The following is a 25205-nucleotide window of genomic DNA, read 5'->3' on the forward strand; positions in this document are numbered from 1 at the left end:
GGCGGTTCCATTCGGTTCCATTCGGTTCCATTTGGTTCCATTCGGTTCCATTTGGTGCCATCCCGAACGCAACAAATAGAAGCAGCGCGTTGTAACCGCCCGATGTGCAGCTTTGATTGATCCTTTATTTATATCCGAGGAAACGTGGGCGCTGTGTGTGTGTGGGGGGGGGGGGGCTCCGTGACGGACGGGGTGTCCGGTCTCCCGCTGCTCCCAGCCGCAGCCCCCCCCCAGCTCCGGGGGTCTCTCACCACATGTGTCTGTACGGGAAGGCGACCTCCACGCACAGCACCGCCAGCTCCTCGGAGCAGTTTCGGCGCTGCCCGGCCAGCAGCCGGCCCGGACCCAGCGGGGCCGCCAGACCCTCCCCGGGGCCGGAGCTCCGCCAGCCCTGACAGTCCCGGCGCTGGGAATGGCCGCCCCGCACCGTGGATCCGTGCCACGCCAACCTGCGGGGCCTGCGGGGAGACGGGATGACGGGGAGCCCCGGGGAGACCCCCCGACATCCCACCCTTCGTGGGCCGGGACTCACCAAAGGGCATCGCTCAGCACGTTGCGCCCATTGAACGTGTAGATGGGGCTGCGCAGGGCGGCTCCAGCCGGGCTCTGCAGGAGGGAGCTCCAGGAGCGAGCCAGCAGCTGGCCCTAAGGACACGGGGGGGGGGTTTTGGGGGGGGGCGATGAGCTTTGGGGGGGGGGATGAGTTTTGGGGGGGGGACAAGCGTTCCTCAAAGCCCGCTGTCCCCATTGCAATGGCTGTGGGTGCGTCTCGGTGCAAGGAAAACACACGGGGAGCCCGTGCTTGCTGGGGGGATAAAGCCCTGCCTTCAGGTTGACGATGGGGAGGGTCCTGTCCGTCCTCTTGACGATGGAGGCCAGGTCCTGGCTGGGGGCCGACAGGAACGCCCGGAAGGTTCCGTAGAGCCCGGCCTCGTGGGACTGCCGGTAACACTGCAGGTCGGCACCGCGGATACCGCTCATGTCCCCGGACAGGGGCACGTTCAGGGCCACCAGGCGGAGCTGCGGGGACAGCAGGGGGCAGAGCGTGGGGGGCCGGGGGTCCCGGGGTGTGTGCCATCATCGCACACCCCATGGGGCACTGCAGCCCCCCGCGCTGGGCACTGAGATCTCTTTTCCTATGCAGACCCACGGACACGGTGGGGGGAGTTGGGGTCCCCAGGCAGCGTGGGGCTGGAAGGGGGCAGGAAATGGGGCAACGCTTACAGAGGGCATCCTGGGGGCTGCGGTGGTCGGCGGGGTGCTGGGCAGCACAGCTCCGTCCTCCTGCAGGGCCTGCGATAGTGGGGGATGGCAGTCTCAGTGCCCAGGGTGCTCCCATTGCCACCCGGGGTCTCCAGGTGCCACCTCCATCCCTCTGCTCACCACTGAGTCCGCCCGGACCCCCGAGGGTGGCTCTGTGCTGGGACCTCGTGTCCGTGCCTGCTTTGCCTCCTGCACGGAGAGGGGAGGGCAGTCCCAGGGGGGCACCCCCCCCGGGGGTCTGTCCCTTTGCCTCACCTGGTATTGTGCTGTGGCGGCGGAGGGGTCGTCACCCGCAAAGAGCGACTCCGAGTCCTCCAGCTGCAGAAGGGCAGTTAGGTGGGACCAGACACAGGATGTGTTCCCCCCCCCCCCCAATCTCCTCACGGTACCAGCAGCCTGCTCCAGCCCCGGGGGGTGCGCAGGAAGGCGCTGCTCCCCTCCCGCACGTAGACCAGGCTGCCCTCGGGGATGGCACTGCTGGACTTCAGCATCAGCTCCTTCGACCTGAACACCCACGTTTGGCGCTGGGAGGGACAAGGAGGGGGGTCAGGGCACAGCTGACACCCCCTGCCCAGGGGGAGCCGCCTACACATTGGGGGTAACCCATGGGCACAGCCCCCCACGCACCTGGAGGTCGGCACTGGGCTCCAGCGGCTCTGGGTGAGGAATATCAGCATCTGGAGAAGCTGGGGAGGGTTTGGGTTAAAGGTGGGACTGGAGTTGGGTTGGGGTTGGGTTTAGGGGCCGGGTTGGGGTCACGGGGCACCCCGATACCATGGGGACACCGGGACAACCCCACGGCCCTGGTGCAAGGGCACGAAGCTTTGCAAAAGTGCTTCCAAGGAGGCAGGAGTTCACCCAAATACCCGCAGAGCCCCTTACCCACTGCCCAGGCTGCACTGGCCGCTGCCTGTGAATGCAAACGGGGCTGTTACTGCTGCTGGGACACAGGGGCACGGCGGTGACAGCCCTTAGGGAGGGGGCAGCAGCTTACCGGCTGCTTGCAGGGCTGCTGTCCTCGTATGGGGTACACCCGCTGTGAGCAGAGACAGGAGGATGCACGGGGAGAACCTCACACTGTGCACACTCACACACATGTGCACTGCAGCACAGAGGTGTGCTGCCTGTGCACGGCCTTACATTGAGGTAGAGGAGTCCTGGGGCTCCAGGGGGGCCGGGGGGACCGGGGGGGCCGGGGGGACCTCGGGGACCCTGCAGGAAGAGCAGTGTGGAGATGTGGGGCAGAGAGACTTTTGGGGTGGGCGGCTCTATGTCACACTGGGTGCAATGTCTCACATGGGGAACGATCGCTCCGTAGATATCCGGCTCCTCCTTGTGCTGCAGACAGAACATGAGCAGATGGAGGCTGAGCTCCTCCTGCCCCCCCCCCCCTGCCGCCCCCCATCCCAGGACTCACCAGCTGGTACCAGGTGCTGGACTGGCTGCCAGGGCCGGGGAACGGGAGGTGGCCTGGTTTGCAGCCGGGCTCCCCATAGCAGCAGCCCTGGGGGGCACAGTGGGGCAGGGTCAGGGCAGATGGGAAGGGCACATGCCCGGTGTGCAGTGTGCCTGTGCTGCAGGACATGGTGCACCTCACCAACTCCCCACCCCCCCCAGCTCCCCCCTTGCAACATCCCCTACAAACCCGCTCTCCTGGATCTCCCTTTTCACCCTGGAAGAAAGCAGAGCAGTCTCATAGACACCCCGATGCAGGTGATCCCAGCCTCATGAGCACCCCAAACCTGGTGCCCGTTGCTCTGCTCACCTTGGGACCTGGTGGGCCGGCCGCTCCATGGTGCCCAGCATGGCGTGTTTCACACTGGGACGATGGGATGTGCAGGGTGAGTGCTGGGCACTGCGACCACCCTGAGCACCCCCAGCCCCATACTCACCCTGTAGTCCCCCGGTGGCCCTGGTGGTCCCATAGGACCAGGCATCCCTGGGGCTCCCATCTCCCCGGTGCGGCCAGGGCTTCCTGGCATGCCTGGCAACCCTTGCTCACCCTTATCACCCTGAGGGGATGCAGCACATGGGGCAATGATTCTCATGCCTCCCCAGGGCCCCGCAGCAGCAGAGCATGGAGCTGGATGTGTCCCGCTGCCCCATCCCACCCCTGGGGTCTGTGGGTGGAAAGGCTGGAGCCCCCCATGGGACCCCTCCTTACTTTTAATCCTGGGAATCCTGGCTCCCCTCGGAGCCCTGGTTTGCCAGGGAATGACGCGGGTCCTGGGGGACCGGGAGGCCCTTCATGCCCGGGTGCCCCAGGGGGTCCCTGTGTGCCTGGGAGTCCTGGTGCCCCCGGGGGGCCATCGGGCCCAGCCAAGCCTGGGGATCCTGGAGCTCCTTCACTCCCTGGGAACCCGGGTGGCCCCACAGCCCCCGGTGGGCCGGGGGGGCCAGGCTGCCCCTCCCGCCCGGGGTGCCCTGGAGATCCTTCATGTCCTGGGTATCCAGGTGGGCCGGGGGGGCCGGGCAGCCCTGGGGCACCGGGGGGTCCTGGCTTCCCGTTGGGGCTGGCTGCTCCCAGCTGTTGGGTTGGAGGGAGAGAGGAGAGAGTGGCGTTGGTGAATGGCAGCATCATGTCCTGTGTGCCCCCCTACCCACCTCTGCAGCTCTGTGTCCCTGCCCTGCCCATCCCTGCAGGTCCAGCTGCAGATGGACCCCACAGCAGCTCCAGCACTGCCCACCCATCCCGGCATCACCCCCCCATCCCTCCATCACCCACTCATGCCTCTCACACCAGACACCCCCTCTCCTCCTCTCACCTCTCTCTCTGATTCCTTTGGGAGCGCTGCGGGTGCTGATGGACTCCTGGCTCCCCCAGCACCCGGTGGTCCTGGTGGCCCTGGAGGTCCTGGTGGTCCGGGGGGGCCCCGAGGCCCCTGTTGACCCGGCTGCCCCGGGCTGCCTGTCCTTCCTCTCTCCCCAGACAGCCCTGGCTGACCCCGCTCCCCGGGGAACCCGCGGTCACCTTTCTCTCCCTGTTGGGATGAAGATGGAGCCTGGCTCCTGCCCTGTGCTGCAGGACAGTGGGACCACCCCTGCAATGCACACTCCAAAGCAAGGATCCAAGTCCAGAGCAAAAAAGGTGAACAGAGCCCTGGGGTCTCTCCCTCCAGATCCCCAAGCCCCCTGCCCCCTCCTCAGCACCACCCTCCATACCTTGGGGCCGGGAGGGCCGGGACGTGCAGGGCAGATGCAGTTGGAGCTGTTGCGTATCTGAAGGGGAGAGAGCTGTGAGCTGTGGGGATGGGGAATGGGGGGCATCGGTGCCAAATCCCCCCTCACCTGCAGGGTCACATCCAGCCCAGGGTCTGAGGGCACACGTAGGGGCAGCCCCTTTGGCGTGGTCTGTGCAGGAGACAGGAGCACCAAGCGTGAGACCCCTGTGGCCCCATCCTTGTTCTGTTCCCCCATGCCCAGCTGCTCCCCAGCCTCCCCCCATTCTCCCCCTGCACCTTGATCTGCAGGAACTCCTCTTCATCTGCGCTGCCCTCAAAGATCTGCGGGGTGGCCGTGGGGTGGTTGTGCTAGGACAGAGAGGCAGAGCTCAGCACGCAGCCGATGGGGTTCAGAGGGTGCTGCACTCTGTGAGCTGTGCAGGGGCATCGGGGTCTCCTCTCCAAGGGGCAGAGGGGGGAAGGCATTTCCAAGGATGGAGCCCAGCATGGGATGCACTGTTGTGGCTGTGCCGTGCTGGGTGCTGATAAGGGGAAGGGTGCAGAGCGGGCCTGGCATGGGCTGGGGGCTCAGGGTGGGGATGGGGGGCCTGGGATGCAGCTCCTGCCAGGGATGGGCACCTGGGCTCGTGTTTGCAGCCGGGCATGGCCATGGCCCTTGGTCTTTGCAGAGGGCTCCCGTCTTCTTGAGGCTGTTCCCAATGGGGGTTTGCTCAGCGGCAGCTTCTTCATGGGCTCTGAGTCAGCAGCACCTGTGGGATGGGGATGTGGGCAGCAAGGTGCTCCCTGCTCCCAGTGCATGGCAGTGTCCCCTCCTCACCGGATCCGGGAGCTTGGGGTGCGCACCTACCTTCCTCCCCACGCAGGGTGGGCAGTGTGGGGGTTGCAGGGCTGGTGCCGAGCTCCGGAGTGGTGTCTTCAGAGCCCAGTGGGTAGAACCACTGGGCCATGCCATGGGGCAGAAGTCCGGCCAGCACTGAGAGGATGCAGAGCGCAGGGAGGAGGCGTGGGGCACCCCTCGGCCTCATGCTGCATCCCCGGGGTGCTGAGGATAAGGGGGTCTGGCTCATCCTGCTCGTCTGTGCCGTCTGCTCCTGATGCCTTGGCGCAGCCCCCGCTGTTATCATGGTGGACCCCGACACGCCCCCTCACCCCCCCAGCACCCAACCCCCCCCCCCCCCGCAGGCTGCATCCAGCACAGGGCTGAGTGCTCACAGTGAGGGTGCGGGGCAGGGGCAGCGAGTGCACATGGGAGCTCTGGGAAGGGAGCCAGGTCAGGGAGAGGGGTCTGGAGGAGGAAATGCTGCCTGGAAATGGGAGTAAAACCATGAGGGAGTGCGGGAAGGGGCTGGCTGGGAGCAGGGCACTGGCACAGCAAGGAGCAGCATCCCACCATGGATGCATGCAGCCCATGAGCCCCTGCTCCATCAGGGAAGAGCTGCCCTCAACTGGGGGGGCTGCAGCCCACTCTGAGATACCTTCTGTCCCTCAGCACTGCATTGCTGGAACCCACAGCCCCTCTGAGGTGCTGTGATGGCTTTGGAGCTGCTGAGTGTCATAGGAGGACAGTGGAACCCCAAAGATCCAGAGCTGGGAGCTTGGGGTCCCCTGCTGCACCGAGCATCTTGGGGTGGTGGCTGCATGGCAGTGGGGTACACCTGCCTTCATCATGGGGCAGGAAGGTGCTGGAACTGGGCACCTGGAGGCCCCGTGCCTGGCAGAGATGGGGAACAGCCCCTGGGGCTGCACAGCGCACACATCCCTGCTCTCCATGCACCCGCTCCCTCCAGCCCTGCAGACACAACAGCCTCCCCAGCAGGCGTGTGGCTCTGCCAAGGTCTGATAAGGAGCTGCAGGGCCGGGCACCTGTTTGGGTTTGGCCCTGGCTCAGGCTGAACTGTGTCAAGGCTGGCGCCTCTGCCCTGAGTCACGGCCACCGTGTGCCCCATGGCTGTGCCAGGCAGGGCAGGGGCTGTGGGCTGTGGGCTGGGGACCCCCTGCTCTGCTAGGAGGGGAGGAGGGATCTGGGGAGCATGGGGGGCACCAGCACTGCCCTCATCCCTCCCCCGGCTGGTGCTGCCCTGCTCATGGTGTGGGGATGGAAGGAGCTCTGGGAGCAGCCAGAATGGCGCTGCAGTGAGAGAGCAGGGTGGGAGGTGAGCACAGGGGGCTGCGGTGGGCTCAGCCCCTTCTGAGCACAGTCAGGCTGCAGGCACTGAGCAGAGGTGTCTCATGTCACTGCTCTGCACCTCCCTGCCCGCTGTCTTTACACAGAGGGCAAATGAAACAAATGGTGTTTGGTGCCTCTGAGCCACACTGAGCTGGTGGCACACGGAGCTCCTGGCACATCCTGCCTGCGAGGCTCAGCCTGCGGTACAGCCACAGCAGATGGCCGAGTGCCTAATGACCATTAATTGCTCTGGCGTGGTGCAGAGCGCTGTCACCGCTCCCACTGCTCCGCCGGGTCCGTTGGGGGGTGGATGGGGCCCTATGGGATGTGCTTGTGCTCGGCAGGCTGTGCTCATCCCACAGGGAACACGGCTGTCTGAGCTCACAGCGCTGGGACAACACGCACAGACGTTGGGTTTGGTTTGGGTGCTGCTGTGTGGAGCTGGAATTGGACTCAGTGGTCCCTGTGGGTCCCTCCCAGCTCCGGGTGGTTCTGTGGTTCTGTGGATCCCTGCCCCCCGTGCTGAAGGCCATAGTCCCGCACTGTGGCTCGCTGTGCTCCCGCAGTGCTCGCACCGCCCCGCAGCCCAGTCCCGCTGCCCCCCCCACCGCAGTTCGCAGCTTTGGGCGCTGCGGGGCGCTGGGGGCCGGGGCAGCCCCGGGGCTCGGCCCGTGCTCGGACCTGGGCTCCAGCTGCTGTCCCGCACGGTGCAGCCTCCCAGTCTATCCCAGTCCACCCCACTGCATTCTAGTCCATCTCCATCCGCCCCAGTCCGTTCCATCTCAATCCGTCCATCTCCATCCCAGTACATCCCTGTCATCCCCATCCATCCCATCTCAGTTCATCCCATCCCATCCCATCCCATCCCATCCCATCCCATCCCATCCCATCCCATCCCATCCCATCCCATCCCGTCTCAGTTCATCCCAATCTCATTTCAGTTTATCTCTTCCATCCCATCCCATCCCACCCCAATCAATCCCTGTCCATCACATCCCCGTTCACACCATTCCATCCCTTCCCACTCTGCCCAATCCCCGTTATCCCAGTCCGTCCCAGTGGCTCAGCCCTGGGCAGCACACAGAACTTGTGACGGCTGCGGGGCAGCACGGGCTGAGGCCGGGGGGGTGGTGTTCGTGCAGGGGCCGCGGGCACGAGGGCTGCGGGATGGGACCCCCCGGTCGGCACCGTGTAGGTCGGTGCGGCGGAGCTCTCCCGGTGCCCGCGCCGCCCGCTGCCGGAGCCCCGCGGTGACGGGGGCGGCTCCGCCGGTGGCCCCGGTGGCTGCGGGAGGTGTGGCCATCAGGGCCGCATAAAGCGCCCGCCGCCGCCGCCCCGCGCCCGCCGCCTGCCCGACGCCGAGCGGAGCGGCGCGGGGCCGCCATGCGCGGGGCCGCCGTGCTGCTGCTGGCGGCGGCGGCGGCGGCGGCGGCGGCGGCGGGTCCGGGGGGCGGCGGGGAGGAGGCGATCCAGTGCCCGCCGTGCTCGGAGGAGCGGCTGGCCCGCTGCAAGGCCCCGCAGGGCTGCGCCGAGCTGGTGCGGGAGCCGGGCTGCGGCTGCTGCGCGACCTGCGCGCTCGGCCGGGGCACCGCGTGCGGGGTGTACACGGCGCGGTGCGGGGCCGGGCTGCGCTGCTACCCGCCCCGCGGGGTGCCACGGCCGCTGCACACCCTCATGCACGGGCAGGGCGTCTGCACCGACCTGGCCGACGTCGAGGCCATCCAGGAGAGTCTGCAGCCGCCAGGTAGGGCGGGGGGCGGGACGGGGCTGGGGCGGCTGGGGGGGATTTGTGCCACCCGCGGTCGGTTGCGGAGAGCAGAGCGGGGGGCTCGGGGGGATGGGCAGCCTGAAGGAGCGGGGAGCGGGGCTGGGTTGTGCGGGTTATCGTGGCTGGGTCGCCTCTGTGCCGTCCTCACCTGCTCCCAGCATGGCAGTACTGCCATTGGGTGCCAGAGGAGCACCTGCAGACAGCCCCCACCTGCTCACAGCATAGCAGCCATGGTCGGGTCCCACAGGGTCACATCTGTGCATCCTCACCCGCTCCTGGCACAGCGGTGGCTCCGTGCAGCCCCTGGGCCAGGCAGGGTCCGGCTGTGCAGGGCTGCAGGCGCAGGGCAGGGCTGGAGGAGCAGCTCCTGTTGTGCACTGGTGACACCGGTGCTCCACTCATGGGGATGCTGGGAGGAAACAGGAAGGAGGCCGCAGGGCACCTGCTTCCCTCGCAGACAGGTTGATGTGTTCCATGTGGGGCTCAGGCCACAGCTCTGCATCCAGGAGTGGCAATGGGGCCAGGGAAGCCCTGGGGCTGCAGCCCCACTGCTGCAGGCTCTGCCCGGCTGCCCCTTGTCCCTGTCATTGGGGTAGGGGTGTCCCTCTGCCAGGATTCCTGCAGCATCACCTGGGACTCCCAGGGCAGGGGACGTCCCGTCTCGCTGCTGTGTCCCATCACTGGTGCCAAAGGCCCTTTGTGAGGGTCCCCCTGTCCTCCCCTCCGTTGGCTGTGAGCACTTGGTGCGGTGCTGCCCGGGGTCCCCCTGTGCTGCCCATCTGTCCTCAGCCCACATCCTGCAGGAGCTGTCTGTGCTCCCTGGCCCACAGCTGCGCCGGGCTGCCAAGCCCTGTTGGTTTTGGCTTTACCCTGTGAAACGCAGCATTTTTTCCCAGATCCTTTAGGAAATGGAGTTGCAGCTTTTTCCTTTGCTTCCTGCACTGGTTTGGCCGCACTGGGGCTGTGGGTGGCCCTGGGATCGTGTGCCTGGCTGGCAGAGCCTCAGGTGGCAGGAGGGGACGGCGGGTGGCCATGAGCTGTGCTCCTGGGGCACCCTATGGGGCAGGACGGGGCACTGCCCACCCCACTGCACCTGATGGCACGGCACTGTCCCGTGGGCGCTGCCTCGAGCATCCAGAACCTGCGGGTGGCATGTGGGGAGAGGTGAGGACGTCCCCCACCGTGCACCACAAGTGGTTTAATGAAGGGTTAATAGCTGTGTCTGGGAAAAAGTGACTCCGTGGAAGCTGCCAGCACCGGCTCCTGCCCCGTCCCAGCGGTGTCACTGGGGCTGTCGGGGCGTGGATGGGGTCCCTGAGCTGACCCCAGGCTCCGTGTGCGGCCGGCGCTGCCGTCCCCGTCCTGCAGACGCCATCCCGGGGCTCCGCTCCCCGCCTCGGGGCTGGAGCGCGGTGCCATGAATCACTCGCTCAGCATGTGACTAACCTCATTTGTGGCTCCCGCTAATTGAAGGCGACGCTGAATGACTTGCTTCTATCAGCTGCTGTCCTCGGGCCAGGCGGAACCCCCTGACCTCCCAGACAGCCCCCCAAACTGCGGTGGGGTTTCCTCCCTGTGCCCCTCTCTCTGCAGCCCCCGTGGTGCTGCTGGTGGCACGAGGCCGGTGCAGTGCGAGCTCCAGGTCTCATTCCTGGCTCTGAGGAATTTGCTTTTCCCGGATCTTTGTGCTCCACTTGAAGGAGTTCTGCCGCCCAGCTCAGTGCAGGAGCGCTGCCAGCAGCAGGAAGGCGAGAGGCTCCTCGGCCGGGTGGGAGCTCGCCCTGAACCGCAGCCATCCTGCAGCGGGGAGGGGGCCTGGAGCCGGGGGCCGCGGTGGGGAGCGCGGAGCTGGTGCCGACGGAGCGCCGCCGTGCTGCCCAGAGGCACCGCGCTCCTGGGGACCTCAGGAAAATGTTACTGGCATCTGGTTTTATTTAACTGAGAGATTTGACACTGACAGCGGCTGGAAGGGGGAGGGGGGCCGGGCTGGGAGTGGGGGGTTCTGGTCCTGTGCCGGGCTGTGGTGCGGGGCAGTGCCAGTCTGTGCCTGTGTCCCCTCCGTGGGAGCAGTGCTGGGACTTTATGGTGGTGGCCCCAGCAGTGCCGGGTGTCCCCGAGGAGCAGCTTCCCCAGCTGAGTCCCTGTGTCTGCAGCACAGTGCAACGGGACATGACACATCGCCATGGGGATGGTGCGGTGCCACGGGGATGTGACACAGTAAACGGGGCTGCCAGGGGTCCTGGAGCTGAGCTGCAGTGGGTGTCAAGTTTGTGTTTCAAATGTCAAGGGCACGAGCTGCTTCCTGGAAAAAAAAAGAACAGATTAAACAAAAAACAAATATTACAGTGATGGAGAAGGTTTGCCGGCCAGGTGCGCTGTGAACTTTACCCGGGCACCAGGAGCTGCTCGGTGACCCACTGCAGCCAGGAGCCACCACCTGGCACACGCTGCCCAGCCCTTCTCCAGGCACCGGTACCGCAGCATCGGACCCTGCCTGCAGGGAGGAGTGGTGCGGGGCATGGAGGCATCGCTGGGCCTGGAGGCAGAGGGACCTGCAGCCCACTGCAGACCGAGCAGCCCCGGTCTCATGACGCTCCCTCCCAGCTGCCAACATCTGGGATTGCAGTTTGGCTCCGTGCGGGCGCAGGCGGGGATGCCAAGCGCCGCCCCCCCAGGCCGGCCAGCAGGAGGTGGACTGTCCTATTCCTGGAATCCTTGCTTTCATGTCCCGGAACGGGGGTGGGGGGCTGAGGCTGTGCGCCCCAAGCAGAGCCTGGTAGGGCCCTGCAGCCCTGGTCTCACTGCAATTCTGGGGGCTCCAGGGGCTGGCCGGTGTTCTGTGTGTCCTGGGGTCACCACCCCCCCAGGGCTCAGTGATGTGCGGCTGCACGGGGCTGGCAGGGCACACAGTGCTGTGCAATGTGCCAGGCACTAATTGCAACCCTGCAATAACAGCTGCATGGAAACAAACCGTGAATGAGCAGTAAGAGTTCCTGAGAGCCTTTCCCTGTGCTGTGAGGGGTCTCAGCCCAATGCTGGGCCGGGGATGGGGCGTTGTGTGGGGGGAGCACTGGGGGCTGCCCTGCAGTGCTGAGCCCTGCTGTGTCCTTGCAGAGAAGGAGGAGATCGAGCACCCCAACAACAGCTTCAGCCCCTGCAGCATCCACGACCGCAAGTGCCTGCAGAAGCAGCAGGCGAAGCGCGTCAACAACGGCAATAAGATGCGCAGCAGCGGGAGCCCACATCACCGCGAGGAGACCCGGCCCATCGTGAGCACTGGGGGGCAGCGGGGCAGGAGAGGGGCTGGCAGACAGCGGGGCTGTGGGGTGGGGGGGACGCGCAGTGCCCTGCCGTGAGCTCAGCACCCCCTCCCTGCAGGCACAGGGCTCGTGTCAGAGCGAGCTGCACCGCGCACTGGAGCGACTGGCGGCCTCACAGACACGGACACACGAGGATCTTTACGTCATCCCCATCCCCAACTGCGACCGCAACGGCAACTTCCACCCCAAGCAGGTGGGCAGGGTGGGGGGCTGCATGATGGAGGTGCTATGCAGGGCTGGGGGGAGGTGGGCGCTGGGTTTTAGTGGGAGCTGCAGAAGCCCCCGGGGCTGTCCTGGCTCCATGGACACTCACTGAAGCTGTGCCCCCCTTTAGTGTCACCCGGCGCTGGACGGGCAGCGGGGCAAGTGCTGGTGTGTGGACCGCAAGACGGGGGTGAAGCTGCCGGGCTTCCTGGAGCTGAAGGGGGACTTGGATTGCCACCAGCCAGCGGACAGCATGTGAGCGTGAGCGCGGCCGGGGCCGTGGAGGAGAGGGGACACATCTGCTGGGCAGCTCCTGGCGCCGCGGGACCCCCACGGGACCCCCATCACTGCTCTGCTCTGCCCACAGCGCGCGGCACCGTGCCACCCCAGCGCTGTGACCACACAGAGCCTGGTGCGGACAGACAGACAGACACTGCCCGGGTGCCAGCAGTGCTGCTTTCAGGCTGTTCTGGTGGAGATGCATAAGGAGAAAGCAGCGCTGTGCCCCTCCCCGCCTGCAAGCACCCGGTGCAGCCCCCCCCGCAGTGCCTTCCCCACGCCCGCCCCGAGCGCGCAGCACAAGAAGTGCCTCGGCCCCCCCGGCTGAGTGGGCAGGGAGGGGAGCGACCCCCAGCTGCTGCCAGCCGTCACCTGCCCTCGTGTGCGTGGGGTGGGGGCTGCAATGAGCAATAAGGACCTTCACCCCGGGGTGGGGCACCAACAGCATCAGCTCTTCCTGGTGCAGCCCCAGACCCCACCGCCTCCCTGCATTTGTAGTATTTAAATCCATCATCAGTGGGATGATTTGCTTGGTGCCCTGGGCTGAGTCACCCCCAACACCCCGCGCTCGTGGTTGCTGCCCTCTGGTCCCCATATGGGGCGCAAACAGGTCGGGTTTCCATGTCCTTTGGGTGTGGAATGGCAGCAGGTGTGGGGCTGAGCGCGGGGTGGGGGTCCTGCAGGGTCAGCGCTGCGCACCGCTGTGCTGCTGCAGTTACACACTGACTGTAGCACCATGAGACCCCCCCACTGCGACCCCACCGTGACCCTGCCATGACCCCACCATCTCTTTGTCGTTGTTCCCTCCCGGAGGTCCCCGTTGCTCTGCGTAGCACCATCCTTCCTTCTTTTAACAGTAAACTTGAAGCTTTGTATCGTTAAAAGCAAAAAGAAAAGCAAAAGCTGTCGCTGCGTTTAATGGCCGCGTTCCTTTTCCCTCGGGCTGTCCAGGGCTGGGACACCCACACGGGCACCCCCCCCCCCCGATGCTCAGGGCACAACGTGTGGGTGCTTCTGGGCAGCGCCACCCCCGTGTCCCCTCCGGGGGGTGACACCGTGTGAGTCCCGGTGCCGGGTCGGGTCCCGGCTGCGTCACGGGGAATTGTTTGTTTTCTGCTGAACGCGGGTGGTTCGGGCTGAGCTCCCCCCCCTCAACCCCCCCAGAGCTTCCCTGGAAAAGGGATTTCAGCACACGCAGAACTCCCACTGCGGGCAGCGCTGCCTGGAGCCGCTCCCGGCCGGGCTGGATGGAGGCAGCAGCCGCCCCCCTCCGTGCGCATCAGCCCCCGCTTTGCTGGCGAGCGCTGCGAACCGGAGCTGTTTGGGTGGGGGGGGCCCGGCTGGGCGGCGCCGGCAGAGCTCCCCCCGGAGCTGCTCGGAGCCAAAGCCTTTGGATCGTGCTCCCCGAGCTCGGGGCAGCGCTGCCGCAAACCCGAGGAGCTGCAGCAGCGCTGCCTGCGGGTCGTGCGGGGCGGCCCCAGGGATGGCATCGCGCAGCCACTGCTGTAATGAGGCGTTGCTTAATGAGAACAGCTGAGTGGTGCTCAGCCCTCCTTCGTGGCTCCTGGCCGACAGCTGGACCGTGTGCTGCAGGACGGGGCTGAGCACCGCGGGCAGCAAAGTGCTGCATTTCAGTTGCCAAATCGCTGCAGTGAGATAAACAATGCGCTGATTTATTGACCCCCCCAAAGGGCCGCGTGGCACAGAGTCCAGAACGAGAGCAGCGTGGGGGGAGGAGGGTCCGTGCAGACCCAGCGCTGCAGGGCTGAGCCCATTGACGTCAGCCGGGGCTCCGGCCCAAACGTGTCCCAGTTCCTTCCAAACCCCAATGTTTCACCGTCGGGAAAACATCAGCCTTTATTCCTCAGGCTGTGGTGCTGTGAGGAGGTCGCGGTGCAATGGGGCAGCTTTGCAGAAAGGGCAGAAGGATTCGGAGGCGTTGGGCACAGCTGAGCCGTGCGTGCAGCTCTGCCACCACCTCCCAGTGCAGCCCAGTGACTTCAGACACCGCGATGCTGCTCTACTGCCAGCGACCCCCAGAGCTGCCCCTCGCCATGGGGAGGGGGCACAGGGCTGCGGCTGCAGGGATGGGGCTCGGCACAGCCGTCCTGTCCCAGCAGGTGGCAGCGGCCGGGCGCTATGGGGCGGGCAGCAGCTTGGAGATGAGGTCGAGGACAAGCGCTGCCGGCTGCACGGGGTCGTACTCGGCAAACAGGTGGCACAGGTTCTCCGAATCCATCTGGCTTTTAGCCACGAAGCCGAAGATTCTTTGGAAAAGGAGAAGGAGAGGCGCTGAGCTGCAGCGGGACCGGCTCCAAACGGCCCCGGCACCGATCCCACTCCATCCATCCCCTCCTTGGCCCAAACCCCAGTCACGTTTGCTGGAAAGGGAAGCGGCCCAGAGAAGTGTTCTGGCAGAGCTGCGTCCTCCGAGGAGGAGAGGAAGAGCCACGCTGCAGCCTGTGCCCGGGTGGAGGCAGGGGCTGAGCGGGGGGTCCCATCTGGGGGCACACAGCTGAGCCCTTCACCTCCCCACAGCAGTGAGGTCAGACCACCCCCACCCCCCACTTCCAAGCATGGGCTCTGCATTGGGGTCAGGCTCTCACCTGGAGGATTTGCAGTACTTCTGCCACCTAAAGGGAAGGAGAACATTTCAGGATCAGCTCAGCACAGCAACTCTCACCCAGCTGCTCCCCCCCGCACCCCACACTCACTTCCTGCCCTTGGGGTCCATCCCGCAGAACCGGACGGCAGTCAGTGGGTAGTGCCGCCTGAAGAACAGCCTGTGGGGAGGGGGCACAGCGTCAGGGCAGGGGGCACCACGGGGGGTCTGGGGTCCCAGCCCAGCACCACCAGAACACCACCACCCACTGCACTGAGAGCAGCACCATGCAGTGCTGTGAGCAGAGCCAGCCCATCCCGGGGTGGAACACAGAGCACTGCAAAGCAGGGAGCTGCAGACAGCCCTGAGCACCGACCTCCTCTGCACATCCGTCAGTGTGATGCCCTGCTCCGATGCTCTCAGGCGAACCAGGGTGGGTGTGGGCAGCGGATCCAGCTCCAGGGTGCAGGATGTGGCCTTCTGCACAGCCGGGGCTCCTGCCAGAGTCTCCGTGCTCACCGAGCCCAGGTACAGTGCATTGCACTCTGCAGGGAGAGCACACAGCATTCACTGCATCCCTATGGCATCCCACAGCATCCCTGCAGACCCCATGCTCCCCCACCCCCCCATGATGGGAGCAGTGCTGCTGGGTCAGGTTCAGTTCTGCTGACAACGAGAGATTGGGGGATGCGGAAATTCTTTGTGAATGTGCATTCCAGTTTACTCAAATGCTTCGTGCTCATTGTTTTAAAAGTCAAAACGTTTAATTTCTGGTTTCTAAATGTCAGATCTGGCTTGTTGTTTTTCCCCCCTTTCTGTTTATTGCATACTTCTAGTAATGAAAAGCAGAAGCCCCCCCAGGCCAGCTGACAGCTTAGGGCCAGCCGAAGACGCCCTGTTTGGGGCTGGCTGTGCTGCTCCTGGTCAGCCTGAACTTTTCCATTTGCCAACTCGTTGTTCAGAATTTCCAGCAGTGACCGCTCTGTGACACCAGCGCTGCCCTGGCCCCACTCCCACCCACAGCCCCCATCCACCCCCCCAGGGCCCTCAGAGGAACCCAGTGATGGCTCCAAACAGCCCCCACATCCCATCGCTCCCCTGGGACCCCCCTGTTTGGTGTCCTGAGTGAAGGCAATAGAGAGAGGGCCTTAAAAACTGGAGGACTTTGGGGTCAGCATCTGCCTCGGGACCTGAAGAGCTGCCCTCCAGCACACCCACAGCTCAGCACCTGCACTCACCTGCAGATCTTTTCAGCAGGGGCTGCGTGGGGTCGGGGCCACAGTCGGGGCTGTCCTCTCCATCCGTGAGATCTGCGTGGGGCACAGAAGGAGCAGCAGTGCCGTGGGTTGGGCTGCTCCATGTTCACTGCTTGGCATGGGCCAAACGCCTTCTGATGCTCAGAGCAGTGCAGCGTGGGCTGGGACACAGGGGGGTGCAGGAGCACCGTGCTCACACCTACCTTGGGTGGGGATGCGCAATGCACAGGGCAGTGCCAGCGGGGTGATGGCGTGCTGGTACACGAAGGCAGGCAGGCTCCCTGCAGCACCAAGCAGAGCAGTGCTCAGCCCCTACATGTGCCCCGGGGAGGGCAGGAGGAGGGGGCACAAAGGGGAGGGGGCACAAAGGGGAGGGGGCACAAAGGGGAGGGGGCACAAAGGGGAGGGGGCACAAAGGGGAGGGGGCACAAAGGGGAGGGGGCTAGGGGGGATTGAGGCAGTGCTGGCTCCATCCTTACCGAAGTACAGCTCCTCGCTGGCGCCCCGCAGGTGCACCCCTTTGGCCGAGGACTCGATGAGGAAATGCCGGACGAGGTCGCTGCTGTCATCGCCTTTGGGTGACACAGAGGGGGCTGTCAGCACCACAAGGCTGCTGAGTTTGGTGACACCCCCGTGCCCCCCACCGGACCCCCACCTGGAGTGCCGGGAACCTTCATGGCCAGCCCGAAGGAGCCGCGGTACGACGTGCTGTCCCGCACCAGGAACGCGCCCGGCTCCCGGTCCTGCAGCAGCTGGATGGCTGTGGGGCACAGTGGGGCTCAGCACAGTGCAGAGGGGTCCCCCACCCCAGGCACAGGGCTGCCCCAGGCGCCCATCCTCACCTCGGTCCCTGCTCATGGTGGGTTTGAACCAGAACTTGGAGGTGTCCATCACAAACTTCATGGTGGGCTGCCCGGCCCGGAGGGGACCTGCAGGGGAGGTGAGCAGAGCTGGGGACCCCAACCTCTGTGAGGAGCAGAGCCCTGGGGGGGGATCGCTCCCTCCTGCTGACCCACAGAGCTCTCCTGCTTTTCCCACGAGAATCCCAATTAAACCCCCATGCCTGGAGAGCTGCCTCTGCTGATCTCCCCGGAGCACAACGGCCCCATTGTCTGCCCCTGAATAAGGGACCTCACAGACCTTGGTACCTTTAATGTCCTCCACAGTAAATGGGAACCCCATCCTCCTCCCACAGCTCCAGGCCCCACACCAGTATGAACCAAAAGAACTACAGCTCTCACTTACAGCTGCCATCAATGAGCGCATCTGCACCTCCAGTGGGAGCAGAGCACTGCTGGTCCCCCCTCCTCCCCAAACAAGGAGCTGCATGCCGTGGGGATGCCCTGAGGTCCCCCAGCTCCAGCATGGACCCAGCATTCCTCGCCTCCATTCCCCATAGATGAACTCCCCCCCAAGAGCTGCCCTATAGCAGAGCACTTACTGTCAGGGATGCAGGTGAGTGCGGGTGCTGACAGCGCGTTGTTCAGGGTGCTGAGCCCTGGGCTGGGCTGTGCAGGAGCTGGGGGGTCTGTGCTCAGCCCGGGGAGGGGCACAACTCCTGGCTCCAAGCACCCATTGACCAGCAGCACTGGGACATCAGGGAGGATGGAAGGTGGGCAGCTGCTGGCCTGGCCCTTCAGGGAGAGGCTGGGAGGGACAGGGCTGGCTGCGGGGGGCCGGGGGGGGCACAGAGCTTCTCCAGAACGAGTCCTGGAGCCAGGTGATGATGTCTGGGGGCTGCCCATGGAGCTGGGGGGAGATGGGCTGGCGGCATCAGGGTCACTGGTGTGGAGCGAGTGGGTGCTGCTGTAAGAGGAGGAAAGAAGGGGGGTATCAGGAAGGGCTGCAGGGCTGGGGCACTGTGCACGTATCTGCCCACAGCCCACCCCACACCACTGCCATCACTCCCACCCTAAGGGATAATAGCTGGGACAGTGGGACCGGGGTACCCCATCTGCCCCCACCACCAGCACAGGGCTGTGCTCACCTCCCAAAGACGTAACTGGTGTCGGAGCCGGGGCTCATGGAGAGCAGGGACACCTCGCTGCCCCTCTGCTGTGCCCTCACTGCCTGCACGGGTTTCAGCAGCTGGTCGGCACCTGGTGACATGCGGGGGGAGATGCTCTGCCCGGCACGGGGAAGGGGCACGGCGATGCTCTCGGACACAGCACAGCCCGGGAGGGTGGAGCGGGGGCTGCCGGGCCGTGCAGGGCTGGAGAACACCACGCTGCCATTAGTGCAATGTCCTCTGGGTGCTGCTGGCTGGGGCAGAAGGCCACTGCTCTGCGGAGACCTGGAGAAAGGGCTGGAGGAGCCCTGCAGCACCTCGGTGCACTTGGCTCTGGTTGGGGTCATCTCAATGTACTTAATGTCTGGAGGCAGAAAGAGAAGGGCCGTTACAACCCAGTATCTGTTGGGTAACCCCAACCCCAATGCTGACAGTAGGGGGGTTACATGCAGCCCGCCAGCACTGCACGCCACGTGCCAGGGCCTGCCATGGGTGCTGCTGCAGCAGCTGCCGTGTTTGTGCCTGACTCAAGGGAAAACCATCCTCCATGACGTCAGGCCGGGGGGGCTGGTCCATCCATATGGTCCCTATTCAGTCCGAGGCTCCCCAGCAGGATGGGGCTGCACCCTCTGACCTCTTTGCTTGCTCTCTCTTTGCAGTTGGGGCGCACAGCACGGAGCAGCCACCTGAGCTGCATGACCCCCCCAGGAAGGGGCTGCGCACTGCAGGCAGATTTCCACCCACGTTTCCTTCTGCATCCCTGAACACGCTGGCACTCTGGGCTGCGCCAGCAGAGCCTGCAGCAGCAGGCAGTGGGTTGGGGCTGTGCTGCACCCCCCCCTCCAGGCGCCTTGCTCTGAACATGCCCAGCTTTGCCCTCAGCTCCTGCACCGTGCCCAGCCCCTCTGAGCCCTGCACTGCAGACAGGGGAGCTGCCATGCAGCACGGCTGCATTCGCAGTGAGGTGTGGGCAGGGGTTGCACCGTGCTGCTCAAAGCACCAGCACATAAACCCTGCTGGCTGGGCACAGCTTGTCAGTGTGTCCCTCAAAAGGGAAAATATCCTCCTTTACCGAAACAGCAACTGAAACACCTTCGTGCTCTGGGAGAAGCCCTGTGCCTCCCACTGAGGCTCCTGCTTATCAGGTGTGGTTAAACCTCAAATATTTGCTCAGGATCTTGGCATGAGGCTCAGCACCAAGGAGTGGCAGCAGGAGCACGGGGTGGGCTCCAGGGCTGCTCCCTGCCAGCACCAGCAGGAACCAGCCCCGCTCCCAGGCGCTGCCACAGCCGCAGCACGATGGAAACCCTCCTGCCATGTAAAGGATCAAAACCCACATTATTTCCCATCAGAGAAGAGCAGAGCCCTCCCACGTGCCGCTGGGTGTGAGCAGCCTCCTGCCAGCCCTGGCTGGTTTGCAGGAGCTGAGCGGCACCTCGGGCACAAAGGAGGGTGTGCAAATGGTTTGGAAAGTGCCGCGGGGTCGGTGTGGAGCTCCCGGCTGCTGGGGAGGAGATGGAGCCCGAGGGGTGGGTGCTGCTCACAGTGCAGCAATGAAGCCTACACAGAACAAGAGCTGCTAACACAAAATGGAAGCCAACACGAGGCTTTTCCCACCAAGCACAGAGCTGGGCTGCCAGTCCCACATGTAGTGCCAGCTGTCCCAATACAGCAGCACTGCTGCCCACCTCGCTGCCCAGAGTGGGAGCATGAGGAGCAAAGGGCCCGTCGTGCACTTTGCCACAGCCCTTATCTGCAAGGCCACCCCTCCCATCGGCACAGCACGAGGCACAGCCACATGGGGAACGCCCGAGCCCCGTGCTGCGCCCACACACCGCACCCAGTCCTGGCTCCTCGCTGCCCAGCTGGGGCTCAGCACAAACCCCTCGTCCTCTGCCAACCCCACAGCACACACGTGAGTTCCCAAAAGAAACCAGGGAGAACTGGGCTTCACACACCCTTAGGCATGAAGGGCAGGATATGAGCTCTGGAAGGGGGGCTGCAAGCAGATTTCCATGGCATTTTGGTGCCTAAGGCTGCAGCTGGGCACTGTGCAGCCCAACTGCCTCCTGCTCCCAGCACAGCAGCCACGTGCTCCCACAGCAGCACAGTTCCCTGCACAGCATCACAGCCACTGCCTGCAGCATCAGCGTGCAGCACAGAGCCCCCAGCACAGAGGTGTGCAGCACCCTGGGGTTGGGAGCAGCACAGCACCAGCTGGGGATGATGCACTGCAGAACTGCTGGTGTGCTGCTGGAGGAGCACGCAGCTCTGGAAATAGGATTTTCATGGCAAAATGCAGGGAAACATCAACATGGGCTGGCTGTGCAATGAGCAGCACCTCAGCACATGGCTTTGGGAATCTGGCTCCAGGGCTCCACTGCAGGAATGGGGCTCTGTGGGGTCAGCGGTGTCACTGCCCATCTACACTCACTGGCGGTGCCTCCTCCAAATATAGGGGAGCAAATACCAGCCAGGATTAAAGGCTGCTCTCCCTGGTTGCTCTGGGGTCTCACTGAGTTATGTGAGATGCGACATCCTGGGGGTGAGTGGGCACCCAGCCCCTCCTCCCTCCCATCACACATCAATGTGACACAGGTCCCACTGAGGACACGGCTGCACCCACACCATCCTCATCCTCAGCCCAAGGCCGAGATGGGAGCCCACATCCCCCACCCACCTGCTGCCTCCACGTCGTGCCGTGGGGTGCCAGCAGTGCCCCCCTTGGCAGCAGGCACAGCCGAGTCCTTCTTCAGCTGGCAGGAGAGCGGCTGGAAGCTGGGATCGAGCTCCAGGATCATCCGGTTCAGGTTCTCTATGGAGATGTCCAAGATGGGCGACCCGAGTTGGGTGCTGGGCTCAGTGTCTGCATCCTCCTGCTGCGGGGATGGCTCCTGCGCTGCGGGGTGACCTCCCTGCAGCCCCCGGGTGGGCAGAGGGGCCGCAGTGCAGCGCACAGCACCGGGCTCAGCCCAGGCATCGGTTGTGTAGTAGGAGCACGGGGCGGGCAGGCGCTGGGTGCCCTCCTGCGATGGGACGCACACACTCTGCCCCACGCGCAGCACGTGGCTGTGGATGACCTGAGACATGGCCGAGCACCGACCCTCCTCCTGCTGCCGATCCCACGTTGGCCCAAGGAGCCGGGGCTCCTCCTCAGCCCACAGCTCCAGCAGAACAGGAATCTGAGGAATGCAGGAGAGCAGCGTTACACGAGGCTGCTGCGGGCAGGGGCCGACTGCAGCAGAGACTGTGAGCGGGAGCACAAAGCAGCGCAGGAAAGGGCCCGTCCTGCTTCTGCACCACCCTCAGTCCATGGCAGGGAGAGAGCAGGGACAGTCGCTGTGCTTCCCAGGATCTGGCAGCCTGATAAGATACATTAGTGAGATGTAAGGAGTGAGATGCAGAAACAGCCCCTGGGAAAGGAGGGGGGGGGGGGGGGCGGGGGAGAAATCTCTGCTCCCAGCAGCTGCACCAGGAATGGGCAGCAATAGCAGCTGCCAGCAAATTCAGCGGAGATCCTCATTCATGCACCTCACGCGCTGCTGGGGGAACCCGGAGGACGTCATGAGCTCAGGGCTGCCCCACATCCTGCAGAGCAGCACGTAACACAAACACCACCGTACACCTCCCAAAACATTTGCCCTTTCCTGCACCTGGCCTGAACGCCTGACTAATTGGCCGGGCTATCTCGGGCTGATTAACGACGGAGTCAGAGGATTAGGGAGCAGACACGTTGCTCCGTGGGCGGGGGCTCCGCTCCGTCATGTCTGGCAGCAGTGACTAATTGTGGCTGCAGTGATGAGTGATGCCCGGCGGCACCTGAGGGCTCCTCTGCCCCAGCAGTGCGGGCTCACAGCTGAGCAGACCCTCATCCCCATCCCCACCTGCCCAGCAGTGCAGGCAGCAGGAGCAGGCCAGGAGGGAGAGCTCGTTCAATAGGAGGGAAGAGTCATCCCAGGTCAGAACCACGAGCCCAGCCTAGAAAATTGGATCCCCTCCTGGGAAATGGAGCTGCCCGGCTCAGCCAGAGCCCACACGATGGGCTGGATGTAATTACAGCAGTAACGTGCAGCACGCACCAGTCGGGGCCCGCAGCACTTCCAGGAGCGCACAGCCCTGCACTGAGCCTCTCGTGCTCCCTGTGCTGGATGCTGCTGACATTCACCTCCAGGCAGCTCCCACCCTCCCATGTTGCTCACCCTGCAGCCCCCAGAGCTGCCCACATCACTTCCCAGAACGCCCCACACGTGGCCCAGCACGGCTCTGGGTCTGCAGGAACCACCAGGGGAGGAACAAAGCTGCTGCTGGGAGAACAGAAATCAGCCACCTCAGGCAGTGATGTAATGGGCACACCCTGAGATAACGCCCGCACGTGGGCAGAGCGTGGCCTGCGGGAACCACGGTGCTGCACCACACAGAGCCCCACATGTGTGGGGCTGAACCCTCCTCAGCAACCTGGCAGACATGGGACAGACGTCTGAGCTGGGACCCAACGCAGCACACCCGACACGTGAGCCCTGGGACGCTGTCAACAAGGAAGAGCCTTAAGACCCCCTGACCTGCAGAGCTCAGCACACCCAGCTTAACGACTGCGGGGCTGCTCAGTGATTGCCCCGACCAGCACGGGGTGCTGCTGAGCTGAGCAACACAGCTGCCACGGTCACAGGGTGCTTTGCCTGCAGACACAGAGCTGCACAGCCCTGCAGCTGTTGGGGTCTGCACTGGGACCGGGGGCAGTGGGTGCCCAAGGAGGGGCAGCACACCCCAGTGAGAGCCATTGGGAGCTCAGCAACAAACGGCATCGGGCATTTCTGGGAGGGTCCCAGGGTAGGAGGAGTGGCTGCAGAGTGGAATCGCTGCTCCTCCCTCCTCCCCTCCAGGAGGACTCCCTCCCATCTCCCCCCATGGGGCTCACAGCGGGGCTGCACCTCCAGAGGAGCTCTGTCCAAAAATAGTCGGTGTTGGCTAATCCCAGGAATGCTTGGGATGAGTTACGGGAACACGAGACCATCCCTGGAGCTGCAGCCTGCATTCCTCCTGCTGCCCAGATTCCTGCAGCCTGCAGGCAGGTCTCCTGGCAGGCTGAGTAACGCAGCCTGATTCCACCAAGAACTGCAGCATCGGGGGCTGCCCCCCACAATTTGGGGGTGTTAAGGGAAGGGGCAGGGAGCTGCTGCAGGGACCAGGCAGAGCTTTAAGCACATCACCGTGACTGCAATCCCACCACGCACCCTATGGGGACAACACCGATGAGTGGGACAGGAACCCAGGACGGGATGAGGAGCTCACCCCCCATATCACAGCACTGCCCTCCTCACACCCACTGCCAACCGGGGGGGTGGGATAGGGACGTGCAGTCTGCAGCCCCCCGCACAGCTCCCACACAAACGGCGCTGGGGCCTCATGGCCGAGGAGCTGCTGAGTCCCAACATACAGCGATTGCGTCCCCCCACCCCACGAGCATCGCAAACAACAGCGGGCGAATGGAGGGGGGTGAATGGTGAAAGCTTCTTAAGCAAAAGGCAGCAGCCCAGCACCGCACTGAGCAGGAGGGAGGGAAGGAAGAAACAACGAAAAAGGAAAAGCTGAAAGAACTGAAATAAAAGCACAGAAAGCGCCGAAATACGCCCCGAAGGCGGCTCCGCTCGGTACCTGCGCTGCTGCCGCTCAGCCCCGATCCGACACAGCCCCTCCCCGGGCTCCCGGGATATAGGGCCGCTCCCTCCCACCGGGCCAGGTGAGCTGCGGGAGGGGAGGGGACGGGAGCTGCCCTGTGGAACCGCGGGCGGGGCGGGGCTGTGTGCGGGGCCGGGCACCGCGTCGGGCGCTGCTGGTCCTGCAGCGTGCGGGGCATCGCCTCGTGTGACCCCAGGAGCTGCCGGGGCTCAGTGTGCGGCAGTTCGGGCAGTTCGGGCAGACACACACACACACGGCTCCCAGCGCTCAGTGGGGCCGGGTGATGACAAATAACCCCCAGCATCTCCCTGCAGCGCTGTGTGGTTTTGGCCCGTTTGAAATGCCCTTCCTCCAGGAAGCTGCCCGCTCTGCTGCCCAGGAATGCTTTCAGCTCACCGCCCTTTGGACCCTTTGAACCGCCCGGTTTATCAGGAAGCACTCCATATAAAATCCCACTCCTTTCAATTCCTCGGATCCCCTTTACGACCTTCCCGACACTTCATTCATTGTTTTTTCCTGCCGTTCCATCCCTGTGCAAACAGTGCCGCACGCAGCCCTTCCTCCTGCACTGCCCCGAGCTCTGCCTGCGGGAAGAGGAGCAGCACAGATTTAATGGGGTGGGCAGAGCACACGGAGCTCCAGTGACCAAACACCCTCCGTGCTGCACAGCTGTTACAGCCTGATTAGGCTTTAACCTCATTACTCTCATCACCAGGTTGAGGTGAATGCGCTCCCGTGTTTTGGGTTTAAGCATCACCTATGAAGGACTCACAGATTCACCTCCCCAGCTGAGGCAGGCTGCAGAACATCCCACTTTGTTCCAGTGATGTGGATGGATGGCTGCACAGCTGGGGCTGGGGGGGTTTGTAAGTGCACGGTTACATCTCTGGAATCTGAACAAAGTAAACGTGGATACCTGTGAGCTGAGACAGCAAAGGGCCTTTCAAAGGATGTGAATAAGGTCGGGAGCAGTTCCATGGAACTCACGTGTGCAAATGAGGAGAAAAGGTGGAGAAGGAGCGGCCTGGGCAGGGCGTCGTGCTGCAGTCTGTGCCCAACGCCTGCAGCCCTGTCCCACATCTCCTGCCCCCCTTGGAGATGCAGGGCAGCATTGTGCCCCATGGCAGGGCAGGCTGCAGCAGGAGAGCCCCAGGGCTGCAAAATAGAACGGAGCACTGAAATGCTCACTTGTGGAAGTGAAGTACCGGGCACGGAGCACTGGGTGATGCTGGTGATGGTGAGGACTCCATCATGGTGCAGGCGGCCCCCGGTGCCCCCCAGCAGCCCCACATTGAGCTGTCACCACTTCCTGGGGCAGCAGCAGGTGAGTCAGCTCCACTTGGAACACAGCAGTGTGTTACGCAGAGCGCTGACGCAGCCCCATGGATCCCCTCAGCTGCCTTTTATGGGAAAAGCACTTTCTGTTTTCCACACCTCAGAGGCAGATTTTTGCAGCTCCAACCTCTGCTGTGCCTGGGGG

The 25205-nt window shown here is 64.4% G+C and overlaps 3 protein-coding genes across 7 annotated transcripts; 1 reads left to right on the plus strand and 2 right to left on the minus strand.

Moving 5' to 3' along the window:
- Positions 1-105: 105 nt before the first annotated feature.
- On the minus strand, positions 106-5562 carry LOC107325290 (uncharacterized). 3 transcript variants are annotated; one of them, XM_085532571.1, is made up of 23 exons: positions 5293-5562; positions 5064-5194; positions 4722-4793; positions 4552-4614; positions 4426-4482; positions 4029-4244; positions 3428-3790; positions 3156-3275; positions 3029-3082; positions 2909-2935; positions 2681-2767; positions 2560-2601; positions 2404-2475; positions 2258-2299; positions 2146-2173; positions 1891-1919; positions 1653-1787; positions 1519-1581; positions 1384-1452; positions 1225-1293; positions 826-1020; positions 533-645; positions 106-458 (listed from the first exon to the last, which is right to left on the minus strand). In XM_085532571.1, exons 1-23 carry the CDS (start codon positions 5510-5512, stop codon positions 248-250), a joined length of 2478 nt encoding a protein of 825 aa, XP_085388697.1. In that variant the 5' UTR covers positions 5513-5562; the 3' UTR covers positions 106-247. The 3 variants fall into 3 exon arrangements, with proteins under 3 accessions (XP_085388697.1, XP_015741474.2, XP_015741473.2); XM_015885988.3 differs by having other exon boundaries at positions 1891-1940; XM_015885987.3 differs by having other exon boundaries at positions 1891-1949; positions 5293-5556.
- Positions 5563-7843: 2281 nt separating this feature from the next.
- On the plus strand, positions 7844-13085 carry IGFBP4 (insulin like growth factor binding protein 4). Of its 2 annotated transcripts, none has more exons than XM_015885940.3 (4): positions 7844-8356; positions 11495-11649; positions 11759-11893; positions 12035-13085. In XM_015885940.3, the coding sequence occupies exons 1-4, from the start codon at positions 7996-7998 to the stop codon at positions 12161-12163; spliced, it is 780 nt and encodes a 259-aa protein (XP_015741426.2). In that variant the 5' UTR covers positions 7844-7995; the 3' UTR covers positions 12164-13085. The 2 variants fall into 2 exon arrangements, with proteins under 2 accessions (XP_015741426.2, XP_085388699.1); XM_085532573.1 differs by lacking the exon at positions 7844-8356 and adding an exon at positions 11149-11363.
- A 750-nt stretch (positions 13086-13835) lies between these two features.
- TNS4 (tensin 4) lies at positions 13836-23732 on the minus strand. 2 transcript variants are annotated; one of them, XM_015885939.3, is made up of 13 exons: positions 23702-23732; positions 20730-21231; positions 18029-18413; positions 17483-17844; positions 16884-16970; positions 16697-16801; positions 16521-16613; positions 16245-16322; positions 16024-16095; positions 15162-15330; positions 14898-14966; positions 14790-14816; positions 13836-14450 (listed from the first exon to the last, which is right to left on the minus strand). In XM_015885939.3, exons 2-13 carry the CDS (start codon positions 21136-21138, stop codon positions 14321-14323), a joined length of 1986 nt encoding a protein of 661 aa, XP_015741425.2. In that variant the 5' UTR covers positions 21139-21231; positions 23702-23732; the 3' UTR covers positions 13836-14320. The 2 variants fall into 2 exon arrangements, with proteins under 2 accessions (XP_015741425.2, XP_015741424.2); XM_015885938.3 differs by having other exon boundaries at positions 17483-17847.
- Positions 23733-25205: the final 1473 nt, after the last annotated feature.

This window comes from Coturnix japonica, unplaced genomic scaffold (assembly GCF_054131305.1).
Source record: "Coturnix japonica strain WE unplaced genomic scaffold, WE-NBRP24 Scf049, whole genome shotgun sequence".
Classification (NCBI taxonomy): Eukaryota; Metazoa; Chordata; class Aves; order Galliformes; family Phasianidae; genus Coturnix; species Coturnix japonica.

Coding starts and splice junctions, on each gene's coding strand:
- LOC107325290 (XM_015885987.3), bottom strand. CDS start 5,512: ATGAGCCAGACCCCCTTATCCTCAGCACCCCGGGGATGCAGCATGAGG. Junction 4,483..4,551: donor GGCTGGATGTGACCCTGCAG/GTGAGGGGGGAT, acceptor TCTCCCCTTCAG/ATACGCAACAGCTCCAACTG. Junction 2,768..2,908: donor AGGGAGATCCAGGAGAGCGG/GTTTGTAGGGGA, acceptor TGTGCCCCCCAG/GGCTGCTGCTATGGGGAGCC.
- IGFBP4 (XM_015885940.3), top strand. CDS start 7,996: ATGCGCGGGGCCGCCGTGCTGCTGCTGGCGGCGGCGGCGGCGGCGGCG. Junction 11,650..11,758: donor GCGAGGAGACCCGGCCCATC/GTGAGCACTGGG, acceptor CCCTCCCTGCAG/GCACAGGGCTCGTGTCAGAG. Junction 11,894..12,034: donor GCAACTTCCACCCCAAGCAG/GTGGGCAGGGTG, acceptor GCCCCCCTTTAG/TGTCACCCGGCGCTGGACGG.
- TNS4 (XM_015885938.3), bottom strand. CDS start 21,138: ATGTCTCAGGTCATCCACAGCCACGTGCTGCGCGTGGGGCAGAGTGTG. Junction 17,848..18,028: donor ACCAGTTACGTCTTTGGGAG/GTGAGCACAGCC, acceptor CTCCTCTTACAG/CAGCACCCACTCGCTCCACA. Junction 16,614..16,696: donor GAAGGTTCCCGGCACTCCAG/GTGGGGGTCCGG, acceptor TGTCACCCAAAG/GCGATGACAGCAGCGACCTC.